The following is an 18,996-nucleotide window of genomic DNA, read 5'->3' on the forward strand; positions in this document are numbered from 1 at the left end:
CAGAAGTTTTGAATCAGGCTAATATTTTTGTTTTCAGTTCATCTCATCAGGAATGACGTTATGAACGGTATGGATGGCATGTAAACATCACTGTCGACCCCAGGGAGGTTTCCGCAGTGAGAATCTCCATATCCACCTTTTCCTTTAGTGCGGCCCACTTTAGTCTTGGATACTTCTTATTTTTAGTTTAAAGTCCTAAAATGATATCACAGAACGGATGTACGGGTAGATTTAGCACAAACATCACGGTGGGCCCCACCTATGCGCAGCAACTTGAAAGGCTTTTGCTGAGAATCCACTCATATTCGACAGCCCATGTTTGCACTGTACATTTGGTGCATATGTTAGTTTCATCTGGGGTCGAGTGAGATGTTCATGAGAAATCCACTCCGTCCATCAGTTTCTCAAGCTGCTAATAGTAGAGAAATCCAAAGATGAGGCAGATCCGAAACTCAGGTGTACCACATGAAACAGAACAGTATGATCATGATGATATTTGTGCCTACAGTTCGTCTCCATGGTATAACCATGGCTCAACCCATGGGTCTACCCTACTTGGGCCTGGTTTTGGGTTTAAGCGTTGAAGTCCAGAAGTTGGATCTAGGCCCACATTTTAAGGCCAATAACTATTCGGAATTCAAATCGATCCTGAATCAGTGATGGTAGGTGTGGCAATCTAGACCGTCCAAATCGCTCGTTCAAATGTGGATTGAGTATAAGTACAAAATTACACTAAGAAGATGAATTTGGACTGCTCACTATTTTAATCTTAACCATCCATTTGATAGCACCACTTGGATGGTTATGATTGCTCGATAGCTCTGATTTAAGATATAGTATCCATCCACATCGTGGCCCACAATTTGGATGGTCTAGGTAGCTATACATGAGTGCTAGCAATACAGGTGGGAAACACTCCCATCGGCCATTGTGGCCCACCATATGAAAAATCTGGTTCACCAGGAAGCGGAAATGGATTGGCTACTCCCCCAGCCACCAGCCCGGTGGCTGATGGTCGGTGCTCTGTGGGCCCTACCATGATTTTTTTGTTTCATCCATTCAGTTCATCCATTTTTAAATATCATTTTATGGCTTTATACCAAAAATGAGATGGATATAAATTTCATGTGGACCACCCCACAGGAAAACAATAGTGATTGGATATCCAACATTAAAATCCTCCTAAGGCCCATTGTACTGTTTATTTGACATCTAATCTGTTGATTAGGTCATACAGGCCCGGATTAAGGGAAAAAACAAAAATCATCTTGATCGAAAACTTTTATGGCCCCCAAAAGGTTTGTACTGGTCGACTCTCATTCAACACTGTTTCCTGTAATGTGGTCCACTTGATATTGGGATATATCCCATTTTTTCTATCATACAATAAAATGATCTGAAAAAATATATGGACGGAATGGATGAAATAATTACATCATGTTTAGGCCCACAGAGTACTGACCAGCAGCCATTGGCTGGTGGCAGCGGAGTAGCCAATCCGTTTCCCCGGGACGCGGATTGCGTACTAACTCAGTACGCTAGTAAACCATATGGGGCCCAACGTGATTTATATATCTTATCCATACCGTCCATCAATTTTATAAGACCATTTTATATCATAATACAACAAATAAATCATATAAAAATCTTAAGTGGACCACACCAGAAGAAACAGTGGGGATAATGATGTTCAATGTTGAAACCTTCCTAGGCCCACAGTGATGTTTATTTGTAATCTAATCTGTTAATAGGGTCAAAAAGGTATAGATGAAGCAAAAAAATAAAATAAAATACCAGATTGATCCAAAACTTCTTTGGCCCCCAAGAAGTTTTCAATGTCAGGCGTTCAATTCCTACCGTTTATTGTGGTGTGGTCCCGTTGAAATTCTTTTATGCTTAAATTTTAGTCTCAAAACATAAAATGATCTGATACAATGAAAGGACGGTATGGATAAGAAACATACATTACAGTGGGCCCCACTGGCTCCATAGAGGTTACTTAGTGCGCTGGTTAGAACGCAATCCGAGTCTCTATTTTCGGGACGAGCAAATGCTCGATCGAACATCGTAGGATCTCCTCCTTCTCACACACGTGCTGCGCACATGCTCGAGTTTGAAAAGACGCGGGAAGTGGGGACCCATATATACCTCTGCGATTCCAATCCGCTTTTATTATTAGTACGGTTAGGGTTTTGCATTCCTAGTCGGATCGATGGAGGACTCAACAGATTCTGTCGCTCTTCCGAGAAATGGAATAGCAGGACGGATAGATCTCAGTCCTCCAGATCGTCCAATCCCCGATCTAACGGATCAGATCCACCATCTCCCTTGCTGCATCAAGCTCAATGGCCCCTGCCCCGTCTCCGACTACTTCAAGCCCAAAAAGACTGGTAACATTACAATTTCCATCTCTCTCTCTCTCTCTCTCTCTCTCTCTCTCTCTCTCTGATTTTGACTTTTTGCGGCTCAGGCATCGTTGTTGATGGTTTAGATGTAGAGGAAGCTTCATTCCGAGGGCGGAAATTGCAGGGTGCGACGATTCCTATTCCAGAAGGGTATTGTGGTAATTATGCATTTCTTAGCGGTTTCTTGGAATTCCTTTGGAAAGTCTTGTTTTGCTTCAAAATGGTTTGGGGATGCGGAAGATTGGGATTGGACTTGGGTGGGGCCTGTTCTATGGGATTGGGTGGGCCCTGATTGAGATTGGGCGATTCCACTTTGTTTTGGAATTGGTGTTTACGTTTTCTTTTAAAAATCATAAAAGTCGGAAGAAGTACTAGAAAAGTGGCAATGTTCAATGCTCACAACATGGCGTTTTTGATTGGTGTAGTCTGTTCAGGTTGTGATCTCTATTGCTGGTGATCTAGACTACTCATCTGGCAGGGGCCATACTCTAAAATCTTCGCCATTGGATGATCCTAACTTTCTTATTGGTGGAGATGTGGATTGCTTCATATCTTTTTGTCACTGTCAATTCACAAGCCACTAATTAGTCAGCTTTAGGATAATCTGATGGGCTAAATTTTGATGGGGCCAAATAAATGAAAGGTGCAGGTCACTGAAGGGTGGGAGAAACTAAGGTGACTAACTCTGCAACCCATCCAAGAAATGATGACAATGAAAATCTTCATAATATTAGTCCAAAACCCACTAAAAAAATAACACTTTTAGCCAATTTCTAAAATGTAGCCAAAATCTTCTGGTGCTGTGGACTCTCTTTTTTGACTTGCTCTCAGTGTTTTTTTGTTTTTTTTTGGGGGTTGTAGAAATTTGGTTTGCCTGTTTTCCACTTGTGAGTTGTTTTAGTGAATTTTGCAAATGTTCATCTTGTCCAATAGAACAAAGCCTCCCATTTTATTTTTGTTTTCAGCCACACTTGTGTGTCAGTGATATACATAATAAGATTGTGTTCTCAATCTAGAATAATACACATGGCTGCCGTACAGCAGCATACACATGACAGATGCATTGATTGGATGATCCTAGATCCCCCATCCATCCCATCCCATCCCCTCCCCTCCCCCCCCCCTCCCCCACCCCATCTTGTTTTTTTTTTTTTTTTAACAGCTGTTCCGTCCATAGGCTGGCAATTGTAGTATGGTTAAGCATGTCCCAAGGAGGTATCACTCCTACTCGGAATTGCATTTGGACTTGTGCACTTGCTTCTGTTTCCTACCTATTTATGCTTGAAAACATTTTGAAACAGACGCTTCCTGCTCCCGCACCTAAATGTGCTGGCGCTTTGCTTGACTCTTTCTGCAACTATATGTCTGATCAAGGTTTTTTGGGCTATGGCATCTCCAGTTCTCAACATTGAGGCCCATCAGAACAATGAATTTCATGCATATTTGCAATGTGTATGGTTTTAGATTGAGGTGATGTACTTCTTTGTGTTGTTTACGCTCATATACTACTTTCCTCTTAGAGATTGTAATAGAACAGTCATGATGTCTTTCTCTGGCTGTGTTGGGGTGGGATACTCTAATGAAGAGAAGGCAAAACTGCTTCCAGAGGGGCTTTGATTATTATCAGCTTCTGTTTGTTAGTGTTCTAATTTGATTCGAAGAACGTGACTTCTTTGGCCGAAAGACGCCAATGCAGAACTTTGGAGACTTGCTTTTATTTTCAAATGGAATTCGGGACTTAACTTCTAGGTTAAACATCAGATGCGTTTCTCCTAGCTAGTTGTGTGAGTTGAGTGTGTGGTTGCTGTTGGTCCGTGTATTTCTGTTTCTGTCTTCTCTTTCCAGTTTAATAAAATTTCTCATGATTCATAGAAAAGCTCTTAGGTCAGACAATTTTTGCTGCTGCTGTCTTGAGAAACTTACGACTTGGTCAAATAGTAAAAGGTGTTGATTGTCCTTCTTTGAAAGTTGGGATTTCTTTCTCTTCCTTTTAATACAAGTTTTATTATATAAAATAAAAAAGATCTTCTTAGCGCTAAGATTCTAAAAAACCATTACGCAAATCAATTCTAGTGGGTGGAGGTCCAATCGAAGTTGAGTGAAATTTATTGTGAATACCTTATTAGTGAGATGATGACTGTATTATCATCACCTAGTATTGAATTCCTTGGTTCAAGTCTTCTCAACTGTAGCTAGAAGGTTCCTCACTGCATTTATGCCCATGCCTAGCTCAGTAGCTCTTATACTTTGAGGGCACTGTTATTATGATCATATCTATGTACCACAACATGGGCGGATATGAATTATGATTCAGTGTTGAGCTAGAATTTTCCAAATGGTTTTGGTAAAACCTTCCTTGGGGAATGCCAACATGTCCATTAAGGAGTACAGAGTTCATGCCAAAAACTTTTAGGTAACATGTAAGAAAATCCAATCACGGATATGGATGCCAATTTATTCCATACCACAGTTGGTAGGACATGTCGCAAAAATCACACCAATCAGTTGATGTTGGCCCTTTGAAATGTTGGTCATTTAACCTTTTGTTTTTTCAAGCACTATATTGAATGGTTGGCATCATCTAACCAAAGTGCTTCTCTGGATTCATAAGCAATCCATAAGGCCATAATTCCTCTTTAAACACAACATGGTGGGATACATGATTTTTAATTGCTGCTTTTCTGTAGATTGAGCTTCTGTCAAATGTTGAATCTTAACTTCAAATAAAAGGCCGTGGCCAAACTGCAATTCACATGCAAAATCCTCTTAAAGACACGTGCAACACTGCACAACGGGCGAGTTATCGACATTCACAAGGGTTGAGAGGGGGACTACACCCACAGCGGCATGTGAAGATACGTGCAACACTGCCCAACATGTGAACTCATCCATAATTGATAACAAAGGCTCGATAATGGAAGAAACAATGAATGGAAAATGAAAGCTCCAATTCTTGCAGAAATCCTCCATGTTAAATTAGTTGAGCATTATGTCGAACAGTCTGTGTGCTTTGTATCACACTGAAAAAACTTTACCTTCACTTGGTACATCTACACCTGTTATGTTGCCTCAAACCATGAAGGAGAGCTTCCACCCACTACAAAATTCCAGCCACCAATCATCCTTGAAAATGTCTCTCATAAAATTTTAGAGAATTGTATAATACCCCGTGTGGCCAAATGCTGCTCCAACAGCTAATATGCACACTTAACACATCTCGCTGCCTAACACTTACACACATGAGTATAGACCCCTCCAGGATAACCACAACACCATGAGATGGAGTACTCAACCAAAATTCAGCAAGAGATGGGTCCAAAAACAGGTTGTCCAGTGACTCTTCCCCATAAGAAACGTCATGGCTCCTTCAAATCGTCGTGGAATCAAATGGAACTTGATTGTGGGGATTGCAGATTTACAATTAATTCAGATGTAAGTGAAAAATCTTCTCAAAAAATCACTGAAAAACTACATCTTTGGCGAAATGAAAATTGATTATTATTATTATTATTATTTTTGGTTCTGACAAAAAATCATTTAAAATTTATCAAAAAATTGCAAAAAAAAACCAATATTCTTCTAAAATCATCTTCTTCCAGATTGTATACTTTTCTACTTAGATGTCTGCCTGGCCATACTTTGCTGACATCATGCTTATGGCTTGATGATGTCAACAATGGAACCTACTATCATAGACTGCGATTCGGTCAGAAAACTTGCTTTGATACAAAGTAGAAAGTGGAGAAATTAAGGGGCATAGAAGGTAGAAATAGTATATTAACATGAGAGAAATACACAACGTTTCACATGAGCACATGGATAACGTGTAAGACTCTTATCAGATGGGCCACGTATGATCATCGGTTTATATTTAACTGTTGGATTATTCAGATTGAGCGATTCAATGGGCCCCACTATAGTTGTGATCATTGTAAATATGTGTGGGGCGAGATGCTTGAAGAGATGCTTGAACCGTGGTCCCTATATAAGGTTATTAAGTTAGATATGAAAACCTATGGTGTGGAGACCCTAGAGGAGAGAAGTGTGATGGGTAAGCTTCTCTCGTCATCTTTTCTATAAATACATGTCTTGGTCTCCCTTACCGACATATAAGAGAAAACCCTAAACCAATTGAGAGATTCTCCCGAGGGTGTGAGGTGCGGAAAATCAAGATTCTTGTTAGTGACATTGAGGCATTGGGAATGTTTTGCCAAATCAAGTACGCCTTAAGATTATTGTGTTGAATCTCTATTATGGATGCATAGATGATCCGTCAATTCCGCAGTACAGGTATAACAATTGGTATCAAAGCTTTAGAGCATATCCTGCATGGAATTACATAAGTGAATAGTTGCACCAGAATCTATCCACTAGGAGTCCATGGACATATCACCTAAATTGAATTTAAAACAAACTAATACTTGATTCTTATTCTTAGAAACAGTCATTCTTTAAATTGTGTGCAATCATTCCTTTGATGACCAGGTTTCTTTCAGAAGAAGCAACCAACTTTAGAACCTCACTTTTTCTTCTTTGTTTTTCCCTTAGAGTTAGGCTGATTACCACTTGCAGGATCCAGAGAATGCTTTCTTGAATCGTGCTTTATTTTCTTATTCCCCTTTCGTCCTTGACCAGATGTCACTAGGTGTGCATTCTGTGTCTTGCTCAACTTTTTAAGTCTCTATTACTCCTGAACGCAAAGAGATATCGTTCGTTCAATGTCCATTTTTCCTTTTGGGTATTATAGCTGATTTGGAATTGACCAAATTATAGAGGTAGGGAGTTCAAAATTAAGAAAACCAGGAGTTTGTCTTCAATCTTAAGGCCCAATGCGCTAATTTTGACCACTACATCGGACAATCCACCGATGTACTCCCTTATGTTTCTTTGACCGTTATAGGTGGCTTGAGTAAGCTTATGTAGAAGCGAACTTAGCTCAACTTTATCCAACTTCATAAATCGGTTTCCTATTTCGGTTAGAAACTCTTTAGCTTTCTCACCGTTGGGCATGACACTCTGTATGGTCTTAGAAATCGAGTTCTTTATGATTTTGAGACACATTTTGTTCGACTTGGTCCAGGCCTTGTAGTAAGTTTTTTCTGAATTCGTACTAGAGTCAGATGGAATGGGAGGCTCAACTTCCTCCGGTGCCAGATCCAAGTCCATGCAGCTTAGGACTATTTTAACGGATGACTTCCATTTTTGATAGTTGGACTCAGTAAGCAAAGTTGTAGAACTGAATTGGTTTGGAACATTGTAAACAGTCATCACATTAAAAAATAAACAAGTCCCACATAATATTACATGAATGTAAAACATAAACGTTATGCATGTATAAACATTCAATTAATTTGAGCCTTCAATCAAATGACCCAGAATGATGATGGGCCGTAATCATTAAATTCTAGTAAGAGCCCGGTGTATCATCATGACTCCTCCTTTGGGCGAAATTACGACATACGAGAGGCTCTACTGAACATGAAGCCGACCAATGCTTAGTGAAATAAATCTAAGACATTTATCACCTTGGGGTAAAATGAATCTCTCAAACTTATATCACCATCACCAATCACTTCATTTCGCTCATATCCTGCCAAGCGATGATACTTCTTTGTTCTGACCACCGCCTACTATGAATATGAACACAAGTGAATGCAATCCTAATGGAAGGTCTTTGAATTCCATTACTGAAGTCTGGAAGCAAAGATTTTCACCAATTGAGGTCACTTTGGTGGCTAACACAACCAGCTCAAATCCCCACTTCCAGACTAAAGGGTTGCTACATGGTCATGCCCACAATGGACCATTTTGTAAAAGTTCTAATTTGACTTAAAATACGGCTGATGTTGACTACCCATAGGCTCAAATATATATTCTAAAGTGATGATTGGATTAAATTCTAAATGGTCAACTACTTGATATCAGCCTCAAACAAATGGGCAATGGCCCTATTTCGGGTCAGATTAAAACTTAATGATGTATGTAATCATGTATACTAAATTACCTAGTGTAAGTATCAAGTGAAACATACTAACCATCAATTTATTCATTAAGGTTTTACTTGCTCTAAAATGGTCCAAGTATAATTATTTCAATGGTGCATATCATCTAAAGACATTAGATCCTATATTTATCTAAAATGGGCCTATATAGTCTAAAGAAAGAGTGCGTCGATAGACCTAAGGCCTTGTCCAAAGGAAAATTCAATTCTATACCTTTGCTTATTGAGTCCAACTATAAAAAATGGAAGATGCATGGACTTGGATATGGCCCTAGAGGAAGCTGAGCCTCCCATTCCATATGACTCTAGTACGAATTCAGAAAAGGCTTACTATGAGGCCTGAACCAAGTCGAACAAGATGTGTCTTAAGATTATAAAGAACTCAATTTCTGAGACCATGCAGGGTGTCATGCCCAACACTGAGAAAGCTAAAGAGTTCTTGACCAAAATATGGAACCGATTCATGAAGTTGGATAAAGCTGAGCTGAGTTCACTTCTGCATAAGTTGACTTAAGCCACCTATAACGGTCAAGGAAACATCAAGTAGTACATCGGTGGATTGCTCGATGTAGTGGTCAAAATTAGCGCATTGGGCCTTAAGATCAAGGATGAACTCCTGGTTTTCTTAATTCTGAACTCCCTACCTCCACAGTTTGGTCAATTCCAAATCAACTATAATACCCAAAAGAAAAAATGTTCCTTGAACAAACTGATATCTCAGTGTGTTCAGGAAGAATAGAGACTTAGAAGGTTGAGCAAGACACAAAGTGCACACTTAATCACATCTGGTCAAGGACGAAAGGGGAATAAGAAATGAAGCACAATTCAGGAAGGTATTCTTCGGATGGTAATCAGCTTAACTCTAAGGGAAAAACAAAGAAGAAAAAGCGAGGTCCTAAAGATGGCTACTTGTTCTGCAAGAAGCGTAGTCATCGAAAGAAGGATTGCACACAATTTAAAGAATGACTCGTTTTCTAAGGGTAATAATTAAGTTTTAGTCTGTTTTGAATCTAATTTAGCTGATATGTCCACAGACTCCTGGTGGATAGATTTTGGTGCAACTATTCACATATGTAATTCCATACAGGATATGCTCCAAAGTCGGACATCAATTGATGTAGAAAGATCGGTCTATATGGGGAACAACATTAGAGCAGATGTGGAAGCTATTGGAGTCTTTAGGTTTAGGTTATTGTTAGGACACTTTCTTGATTTAATAGATACTGTTTGTGTGCCTTCTATAAGGCGCAATTTGGTTTTCATTTTTCGTTTAAACAAGTATAGTTATGAGTTTAAAATTTAGCAATGAAAATTAGAGTATTTTCTATGATTCAGTTGTGATTGGTTCTAGTATTTTAGTTAATAACTTTTATCAGCTAGATTTGGATGTTTCACATGTTCATAGTATTAACTGCTTATGTGAAAACACTAAAGGCATCAGGCGAAGTTTAGATTGTGAAAATTCCTCCATGTAATGGCACAGACGATTAGGCCACATCTCTTGTGAGAGATTAAAAAGACTTGTGCGTGATTGAATTCTTCACTCTTTGGACTTCTTAGACTTTGGAGTCTGCATAGATTGTATTAAAGGTAAACAGACTAGAACTAGGAAAAATGGTGCCACTAGGAGCCTAGGACTCTTGGAAGTGATTCATACAGACATCTGCGGACCATTCCCTATAACATCTTGGAATGGGCAAAAGTATTTTATCACTTTCATTGACGACTACTTTTGTTACGAGTACTATACCTTATTAACGACAAATCAAATGCCCTAGATATATTTAAGATACATTAAGCTGAAGTCGAGAATCAACTCGACAGAAAGTTCGAAGTCATCAGATCCGACTGTGGTGGTGAGTACCACGGAAGGTATGATGAATTTGGACGTAATCTAGGGCCATTCGCTAGATACCTATAGGATTGTGGCATCGTCGCCCAATAAATCATGTATGGTACTCTAGAGCAGAACGATGTCGCAGAAAGGCGTAATTGCACCCTAAAGGACACGGTGTGGTCTATAATTAGTAATTCAACATTGCCAGAATATTTGTGGGTGATGTGTTGAAAACAACTGTGCATATCCTAAATAGAGTCTCAAGTAAGACTGTAATGAAAACTCCATATGAATTATGGATAGGGCGAAAGCCTAGTTTACAATACTTTCATGTATGGGGTTGTCCTGCAGAAGCCAAACCGTATAACCTGCATGAAAGAAAGCTTGACCTTAGAATGGTTAGTTGCTTCTTTATTGGATACCCAGAAAGATCCAAATGATTCAGATTTTATTGTCCATCCCATTCCATGAGAGTCATTGAGACTGCAAATGCTAGGTTTATTGAGAGTACTGAAGATAGTGAGAGCACAAACCTAAGAAACATTGTGTTTGAGGAAGAGCAGATTGTGATTCCCACCACAATTATCCAGAGTAGCATAGTCATTCATCCAGCAACGGACCTTGAGATCTTTTATGGATGACCATGTACATCCTCAAATACAACTCATTGATGATGAAATATAAAACCCAATTCAGAATAATGAGCCTTTAAGACAATCACATATTGAGAAGATTTGCGATTCCAGATGATTATACCGTCTATCTGTAGGATCATGAACTTGACACTGAGGTTGAAAAGGATTTTGTATCTTTTTCACAAGTCAAACAAAGTGCGAATTCTTTTCATTGGTTCAATGCTATGAAGGATGAATTGAAATCCATGAAGGATAATAAAGTTTGGGACCTTGTTGAATTGCCTGAAGGGATTAGGCCGATTAGTTGTAAGTGGGTATTCAAAACCAAATGGTACTCTAAGGGCAATATCGAAAGGTACAAAGCTAGACTAGTTGCAAATGGTTTCAGTTAGCGTGAGGGCATTGACTTTAATGAGACTTTTTCACTTGTGCCCAAGAAAGATTCTTTTAGAATCATTATGGCTCTTGTGGCTCATATGAATTTAGAGCTACATCAAATGGACGTGAAAACTGCATTTCTTAATGGAGACCTAAATGAGAACGTATAAATGTTGCAACTAGAAGGTTTCAAAGCCAAAGACTCAGAACATCTGATATACAAACTTAAGAAGTCCATTTATGGGTTGAAACAGGCATCACGACAGTAGTACCTGAAGTTTTATGAAGTCATTTCCTCATATGATTTCATTGAAAACACTGCGGCTGAGTTTATATATGTGAAAGTGAGTGGGAGTAAGTTTATTATTTTAGTCTTGTATGTTGACGACATTTTGTTGGCCAATAGTGATATTAGACTGTTGCGTGAGACTAAGAAATTTCTGTCTCAACTTTGAGATGAAAGATCTTGGTAATGTATCATTTCTCATCGTCATTCAGATTAGCTGGGACAGATCACGTGGACTGCTTGGCCTGTCACAAAGGGCCTATATTGATAGGGTTCTCGAAAAGTTTAATATGTAAAAGGTTGTGCTTCTGGCCAAACACCTATCGTAAAAGGTGACATGTTTGACCAATTTTAGTGTCCTAAGAATTACCTAGAGAAGGACAAGATGAAAGATATTCTATATGCATCAGCAGTAGGGAGCACCATGTATGCTTAGGTCTATACGCGTTTGAATATTATTTTTGTGGTTGGAATGTTGGGCAGGTACCTTAGCAATCCTGGGATGAACCATTGGATAACTGTTAAGAAAGTGTTGCGCTACCTGCAAAGGACAAAGGACTTCGCCCATGGACTGGACCATGCTATTTCTAATCTTCCTTTTTTCCAGGTCCTCATCATTGAAAACATGATAGAGCAAAAATGTATACTGCAGTCCAGAAAATTCTGCTGTGTCGTGCTTCAAATATTCCATGTACTAGTGTGCACCAGTGTTTTAAATAGCGGTAGCGTGTTGCGTAGCGTTCAACCCTCCGTAGCGTGTAGCGAAATAGCGTAGCGTGTAGCGTAAGCTACACAATACTTCTATTTTTTAATTTATATATATATATATATATATATATATATATATATATATGATAAATATTAAATAGTAAGAAGTTGATGGATAAGGTCTTATTATTTTTAAGTTAATACATGTCTCATGTACAATTTTTTAAGGGCCCGAATTAGGCGGGACTCGGATTGTGAAGTGTAGCACACAAGTGTCAAAGTTTTTTGGGCCCCACCGTGATAAATGTGTTATATCCACACCGTCCATCCATTTTGCCAAATAATTTTAGGGCATGAGCCCGAAAATGAGGCAAATCCAAAGCCCAGGTGGACCGCACCATAAGAAACAACAATAATTAAACATCCACCATTAAAAATTTATTGGGGGCTACAAAAGTATTAGATCAAGCTGACATGTGTGTTTTCCCTTCATCCATGTCAGTGTGACCTAATTAACAGGTTAGATGGAAAATAAACATTACAGGGAACCGTGTAACAAAATAGTGCAAGTGCACTGTTCAACGTGCACCGCAGAACACAAAAAAAATAAAAATAATAATAAGTGCGTGGCTGTCAGTCTATTCCATTTTCGATGCCGGAAATGAAAAAGGAGGGGGAAACCGAAAGAAAAGAGAGAGAGAGAGAGAGAGAGAGAGAGAGAGAGAGAGAGAGAGAGAGAGAGAGAGAGAAGAAGAAGAAGAAGAAGAAGAAGAATCCACGGCTGCGACCGCAACCGCAGCAGTCCGAGAAGAAGAAGAAGGGGAAGAAGAAGAAGAGGAAGAAGGAGAAGAAGGAAGAGGAGAAGAAGAAAAAAAGAAAAAGAAAAAAGGAAGGAGCGTACCTATTTTTATCTCAAGATGAGATTGAATCGCTGAAAACTATAAATATTGAAGCTCCACAGCGATCGGTTTGCCTCTGGAAGTAGTTTTTCCAACTCACGATTGAAAAGTGGGGATGAGCAACGTCAGCATCGTCGATTTGCGCCTGACAGCTGACTTTCGACCACAACATTGAACGGTGGGGAGAGAATCAGCGTCGGCAGTGTCGGATCTGCTCTGTGAGAAGATTTTGGGTCTCCAAATGCAAGGGTGGGGAGAGCAGCTGCGTCGGCTGCTGCGGTTTGGGGGTGGAAGCCCTTTAGAATTAGGTTTTTTAACATAAGTTTGCTTGTGGTGTGAGTTCACCACTGTTTCCTGCACTGGAAAAACAAAAAAAATAAAATAATACAAAACAGGTAGCGTACACTACCTGCGCTACACGCTACATACCCGTAGCGTACGCTACGACCCCTGTAGCGCACGCTACAGGGGAAAAACGCTATTTCTGACGCTATGTAGCGAAATCACTACGCTACGCTACGTAGCGTACGCTACCGCTACGCTACGAACGCTATTTAATACACTGGTGTGCACATATACATGTTTTCATTCACCTATTTATTCTTTATGATTTTTCAGAAGTGCTTATCCATTTTTGTGTCTATGCATGATATGTCATGATCTAGCATTGACTATTTTCAGTTATGACAGATTTCAGTTCTTTTGTAATTTTCTTCCTTTTGTGAGCTAATGTAATAATGTGCAGGCTTTGTCTTAGAGAGGAAGAGTCCAGTTGATCAATCAAATAAAAGGAAGAGGGCAAAAGGTTTAGAAACTTCTGAAGGGGATTCCAACTGTTGGGAGGCACGTGCGAAATTTCAAAATATAACATACTGGAATCATGACAATCTCCCTTCCAAGGACGATGCATTTGTTCGTTTCTTTCATTGGTTCTCTGTTGCAAATGCTGTAAGTTTTTCTCAATGCCCATATTGGCGCATAGTCTCTAAAACTATGGATTTTGTGTGTGTGTGTGTGTGTGTGTGAGAGAGAGAGAGAGAGAGTTGTGTAATGTGCACGCAGATACATACTAATCCACCTCATGCTGATGCATTTTGTTTTCCATCACCTATCTTTTGTTTGATGACAAGTGCATTGATTTCTCAGCACGCAAAGCTCGTGTTAGTTGTCAATGTATACGTGCATGAATATATGGATGCATGTATACATGGATAGCCAAATTGGAATTTAAAATATGGATGTTGTAATGTATGTTCTTTTATAGGTCATAACAGGACTTTAGATGGCAATAAATGTAGTAAGGAGTTGGGGAAATATTTCATGCCATCTTATGAGTCCTGTGTGAATGAATGCAGTTGCATAAGCCTGTAACAGAAGATGACTTGGCTTCTTCTTCTACCAAGGAACAGAAGTGATAGACTGATTTGGAAAGAGAGAAAAGGGGTGATGTAGTAAATGGGCCAACCTCCACTGTATTGGCAGCTTATGGATTGGAGACAAAGGTATGTCCGTGTGATATTTATTCCCCAAATGTATGTTATTACCCCCAATATGATCATGTTAACTGTCATGTTATGTTTACATATCATTTTATGTTCAGGAGAATTTGCAAATTTACCTTTGAAGTTCCATTATGAGCTGTGATGATGCATAGAATGCACCCCTCTCGCTATAGTCGTACCAGTACCACCGTAAGTACAGTGGTACAGGGCTGTTGTGGGGCCCATGTGATGTGTTAGGTATTCACAACATCCAAACCATACTCCAGGGCCCAAAATTTATGCTGATCCAAAACTGAGTTGGGCCACCAAAACGTTATAAATTGGGAGGGGACACTCACCCTTGATATGCATGGGGGCCCACGGTGTTTTTTGTTTGGAATCTATTCCATTCAGACCCTTTATCTGCCCTGGATGAAGGGTCAGGCCAAACATAAATTGGTTTTGCAATTCATGTGTGCCCTGGGAAAATCGAGGGTGGGCATCCCCTCCCACATTGTTTCCTGTGCTGTGGCCCACCTGAGTTTTGGATAGAGCTGATTTTTCGGCCCTGGGGCTTATTGAGGTGACGGATCTGATGAACTGATTGGATGTGATATATACATCATGCAGGCCCCGTATCTGCCCGGTACCACCATAAGCTCATGGTGGTATGGGTAGCACTGGAGCATTCGTCTTCTTAGAATTGCCATCTCCCCTCTGTCTATATACTTCTTTGTTGAACAGTTGTACTCTATCCACATAGGCCTCTCTCTCTCTCTCTCTCTCTCTCTCATCTTATTGGTTCTGTGAGAGGGGGTCTCAAACTGCCAAATTGTGAGATCGGTGGGCTGTGTTCCTGAGCTTCGCTAAGCCCTCACACATGTACAAGGCAGATCATACATGCCATAAATGTATTGGTACGAGATGCAATCCATTCATCGAGGCATGCCATCATGTAGATGCTCTCACCCAAGAACCAGGTCGATCTGCTCGCCAAGTAAGGCACAGTTTAGGAAACAAACATATGGATGAAAAAAACACTTAAGTTTTCTTTCCTGTTTGGTTGTTTTTGACATTGTGGCCCACCTGCTGAGTGGAACAGATTTATTTTTGGGAGAGAACATCTACACAGCCAGACCCACTTAATGAACGGCCTGGATATTGCACTTGTTAACTACTCCAACACGTTTGGTGGCATGTTTGTCATGCTTGTGGGCTTAGCAAAGCTCGACCATAACAAGTTCAATGCAAATTTTCAGATTACATTTGGCCTATAGAATGCATAAAAGAAAGTTTCCATGACACTGTCTAAGATCTTTCATCGTTGAGCAAGAGCATAACCTGTTGCATTGGTAAGTGATGGAGATTCAACACTGAATGCTGATTCTTTTGAGCTTCCAAGTATATAATCCACTAGCCACCACATCAACTTCACTACATTGCCTGTTTGAGAAGTGGGAATCCATGGAAGAGAAGGTAAAAGTGTAATAATTGATTTCTGTTGTTTGATTTGCATAAGGAATCATGCGTCCAAATCCAAAGTGACTCTTTTGAGATAATGATTAAGAATTCCTTGGAATCCATACCTCAACAGTGGAAATGATGATTAAGAATTCCTTTGTTTTGCCATGGTTACGGCTTACCAAACAAGCTCATGTTCTTGACACTAGAACTCTTCTGATTGAAAATGGTCTTTTGAGTCCTTTAAATTTACAGCTTGGTTGAACAATGAGATGTTGCGGGACTGACACAGGGAAGAGCATGATATAATAATGAAGAAGATCACCGTCTTTCTCAAGTAATCAAGACCTTGAATCCATAGGGCAAGTTCTGGAGTCCACAAGAAGTAAGAGAGAAAATTCTAGTAATTTTATTGCACAATAATCTTGAATTGCTCCATTACATTACTTATATGGAAGACCCAAAACCCTAATTCGAATAGAAATTACCCTAAACAGCAAAATCTCTCTCAAAAGCTAAATTTGCCAAAAATAGAAACCTTCAATAAGGCCCTACCAGAGCATTTCTGGTATTATTACAAACAACTTCTAAAAAAGATGAAAATTCTAAAGTTGCAAGAGTAAGAATATAACAAAAACGGAAATGACCAAAAGTAGTAAAATTTTCTTAAAATCTCGATTTGGACACTGAAGATGTGTTTTCTTGCGAAATGGACGAATTCGACTGGTGTAGCAGGTTAGTTGACCCCTAAGACACCATTACATAAAGATCGATAGGTTGTGCATTTTGTGATGATGCCCGGATTAATAGTTATGGCTGTTTTATGGTTAGCGACCATTCGAATGATAATTTCTCTCTATCCAGAATAAATTTCTTCAAACTGGACATGCCTGGGGCTGAGTTATGTCATGCCTCACATAGAACTGGGTTTGGTTTTGACGGGCTACTTCTGCTTTCATTCAGGGTTCTTTTGATCCAGCTGTGCTAAGAATGCATCTACCTGCTCTACCTCACCCTGCTCTACTTCAGAGACTTCCCAAAAATATGGATCTTGGAAAATCTTACTGTCTTAGGATAGAAATTGTGGATAAGAGGTCTGATTATTGATCATTGGAGCCTGTTATTGGTTGAATGAGGATCTTTAATCACTAATATAGCCCAAAAACTAGTACTACTAAAACCTTTTCTGACTAGGGTGCTCAAAACTTCTATTGTTGGAAGAAAAATGTCAACAAGATCAGCACTAGAAACACAAGCAGTCTTGTAAAAGGTCCTTGGACACTAATTTTATTTGTTTGTATGTGTTAATCATTCCTTCTTTTATAATGCTTTATTTATTTATTTTAAAATGCTGCACAAAAACAATGAAAAGGAAAGATCCCCGAGACAGACATTTCCATATGAGCATTTTTTTAGAGCACTTGAAGGTAAAACAGCAATTTTGCCTTTTAGAAGCACTTGCGTCATTCAAAATTTCAGTATTGTTTGTACTTAGGGTTCGAGTCTGTCTGTCAATCGTAGACAGACCGCTTGAGTTCAAGCCCAGCTTTGCTTATGTATCAATAATAATAATAATAATAAAAGTCAGTAAAAAGATAAAAAACACACACACACACACACACACACACACACACACAAAATCGAAGTGCATTAATGGATTAGTGTACCAATTGAGGTGCATGTGTGGGTGTGTTTTAAAAAAAAGTACAACGACAATTTTTACCATCCTATATTTCATTCTATACGCTAAAGCGAGCTCTCAATGACATATGGATGTAAGTCGAAAATCCATGCATACTAGTGTCTCGATGCATGTGTAGGCCAATGAGCACGGAGTTATCTTTTGAGGATTTCGAGCATGGTGGTCCTTTTTTTTTTACACCCACACACACCCCACACACTCACAACGTAGTCGGATTTCACCACCTATGGATACTCAAACCCTTGACTCTGTGTTGAAAATCCTAAGAGTACCACCGGAGCAAGAGTAAGGATCCAACTGTTAGTAAATTTGACATGTGGCGGCATCACCATACAGAATATCTGAATAAGATATTTACAACTAATGTGATCGGCAGGAGGAGATCCTGAAATGCAAGGAAACAAGTGAGGATATGTGCTCCGTAATGGCCTAAAGAGGATGCTCACAACCATTTTTTTAAGTGATGGTGATCTTTCTCACGACATGGCTGAAGACAAGTGGCTAAACATACGTGGAGCCATAAGTGGAATATGTGAAGATTAGTTAAGGTGGTAGTCGATAGTGATACATTGCAGGATATAATTGGCCACGTATGTCTGGAAACAAGTTGATTATGTGAAGATTATCAAGTGTCATCTCAAGATAAAAATATAATCAACTATGCTTGCCAAATGATTGGCTAATTACATAAATATCTCGAAGACTCGTCTTTAGTTAGAAGTATAATCACTGATGTTTACTAATTGGCAAATCAATCTAGAGAAGATCGCGATGGTTGATTCCAATACGAGTTCTCAACAAACTGCCTTACACTTCTATGAATTCAGCAGAGAATGAAAAGCTCAAAGCCCACACCACTACCAATACAACAATCTTTTAGCGTCACGTTGCCCATTCTTTATCCGTCTGCTATGGAAACTTATCATTGTTATCATCGATCTAATTCATCCACTGTTAGCTAGTGTCATTTTGCAAATCAATCTGAATTGATTAGATTAGAATTAGTTAGCTTGCCACCCTATGTTGATGATTACATTGTCGGACCTAAAAAGATCTCTAGGTCTTGAACAGATGGCCAGTATGCCATCGACCACCTTCCTATGAAGTTCCATTGAAGCAACGAAGAGGCTGCTGTTTAACTACGACTGTCTTGCCACGAAGACTAGTCGAATGATAGACATGTGGTCGAATCACGACAACTTT

The 18,996-nt window shown here is 39.4% G+C and overlaps 1 protein-coding gene across 4 annotated transcripts; it reads left to right on the forward strand.

Moving 5' to 3' along the window:
• The first annotated feature begins 2,086 nt into the window (after positions 1-2,086).
• LOC131220998 (uncharacterized) lies at positions 2,087-17,694 on the forward strand. 4 transcript variants are annotated; one of them, XR_009158937.1, is made up of 5 exons: positions 2,105-2,390; positions 2,471-2,563; positions 13,895-14,097; positions 14,505-14,651; positions 17,055-17,694. XR_009158937.1 is itself a non-coding variant. In XM_058216053.1 (4 exons), the coding sequence occupies exons 1-4, from the start codon at positions 2,213-2,215 to the stop codon at positions 14,562-14,564; spliced, it is 498 nt and encodes a 165-aa protein (XP_058072036.1). In that variant the 5' UTR covers positions 2,087-2,212; the 3' UTR covers positions 14,565-14,778. The 4 variants fall into 4 exon arrangements, 2 of the variants coding, with proteins under 2 accessions (XP_058072036.1, XP_058072035.1); XR_009158938.1 differs by lacking the exon at positions 17,055-17,694 and adding an exon at positions 15,890-15,907; XM_058216053.1 differs by lacking the exon at positions 17,055-17,694 and having other exon boundaries at positions 2,087-2,390; positions 13,895-14,061; positions 14,505-14,778.
• Positions 17,695-18,996: the final 1,302 nt, after the last annotated feature.

The sequence above is a fragment of the Magnolia sinica genome, chromosome 12, assembly GCF_029962835.1.
Source record: "Magnolia sinica isolate HGM2019 chromosome 12, MsV1, whole genome shotgun sequence".
Lineage (NCBI taxonomy): Eukaryota > Viridiplantae > Streptophyta > Magnoliopsida > Magnoliales > Magnoliaceae > Magnolia > Magnolia sinica.

Coding starts and splice junctions, on each gene's coding strand:
- LOC131220998 (XM_058216052.1), top strand. CDS start 2,213: ATGGAGGACTCAACAGATTCTGTCGCTCTTCCGAGAAATGGAATAGCA. Junction 2,564..13,894: donor TATTCCAGAAGGGTATTGTG/GTAATTATGCAT, acceptor AATAATGTGCAG/GCTTTGTCTTAGAGAGGAAG. Junction 14,098..14,504: donor GGTTCTCTGTTGCAAATGCT/GTAAGTTTTTCT, acceptor GAATGAATGCAG/TTGCATAAGCCTGTAACAGA.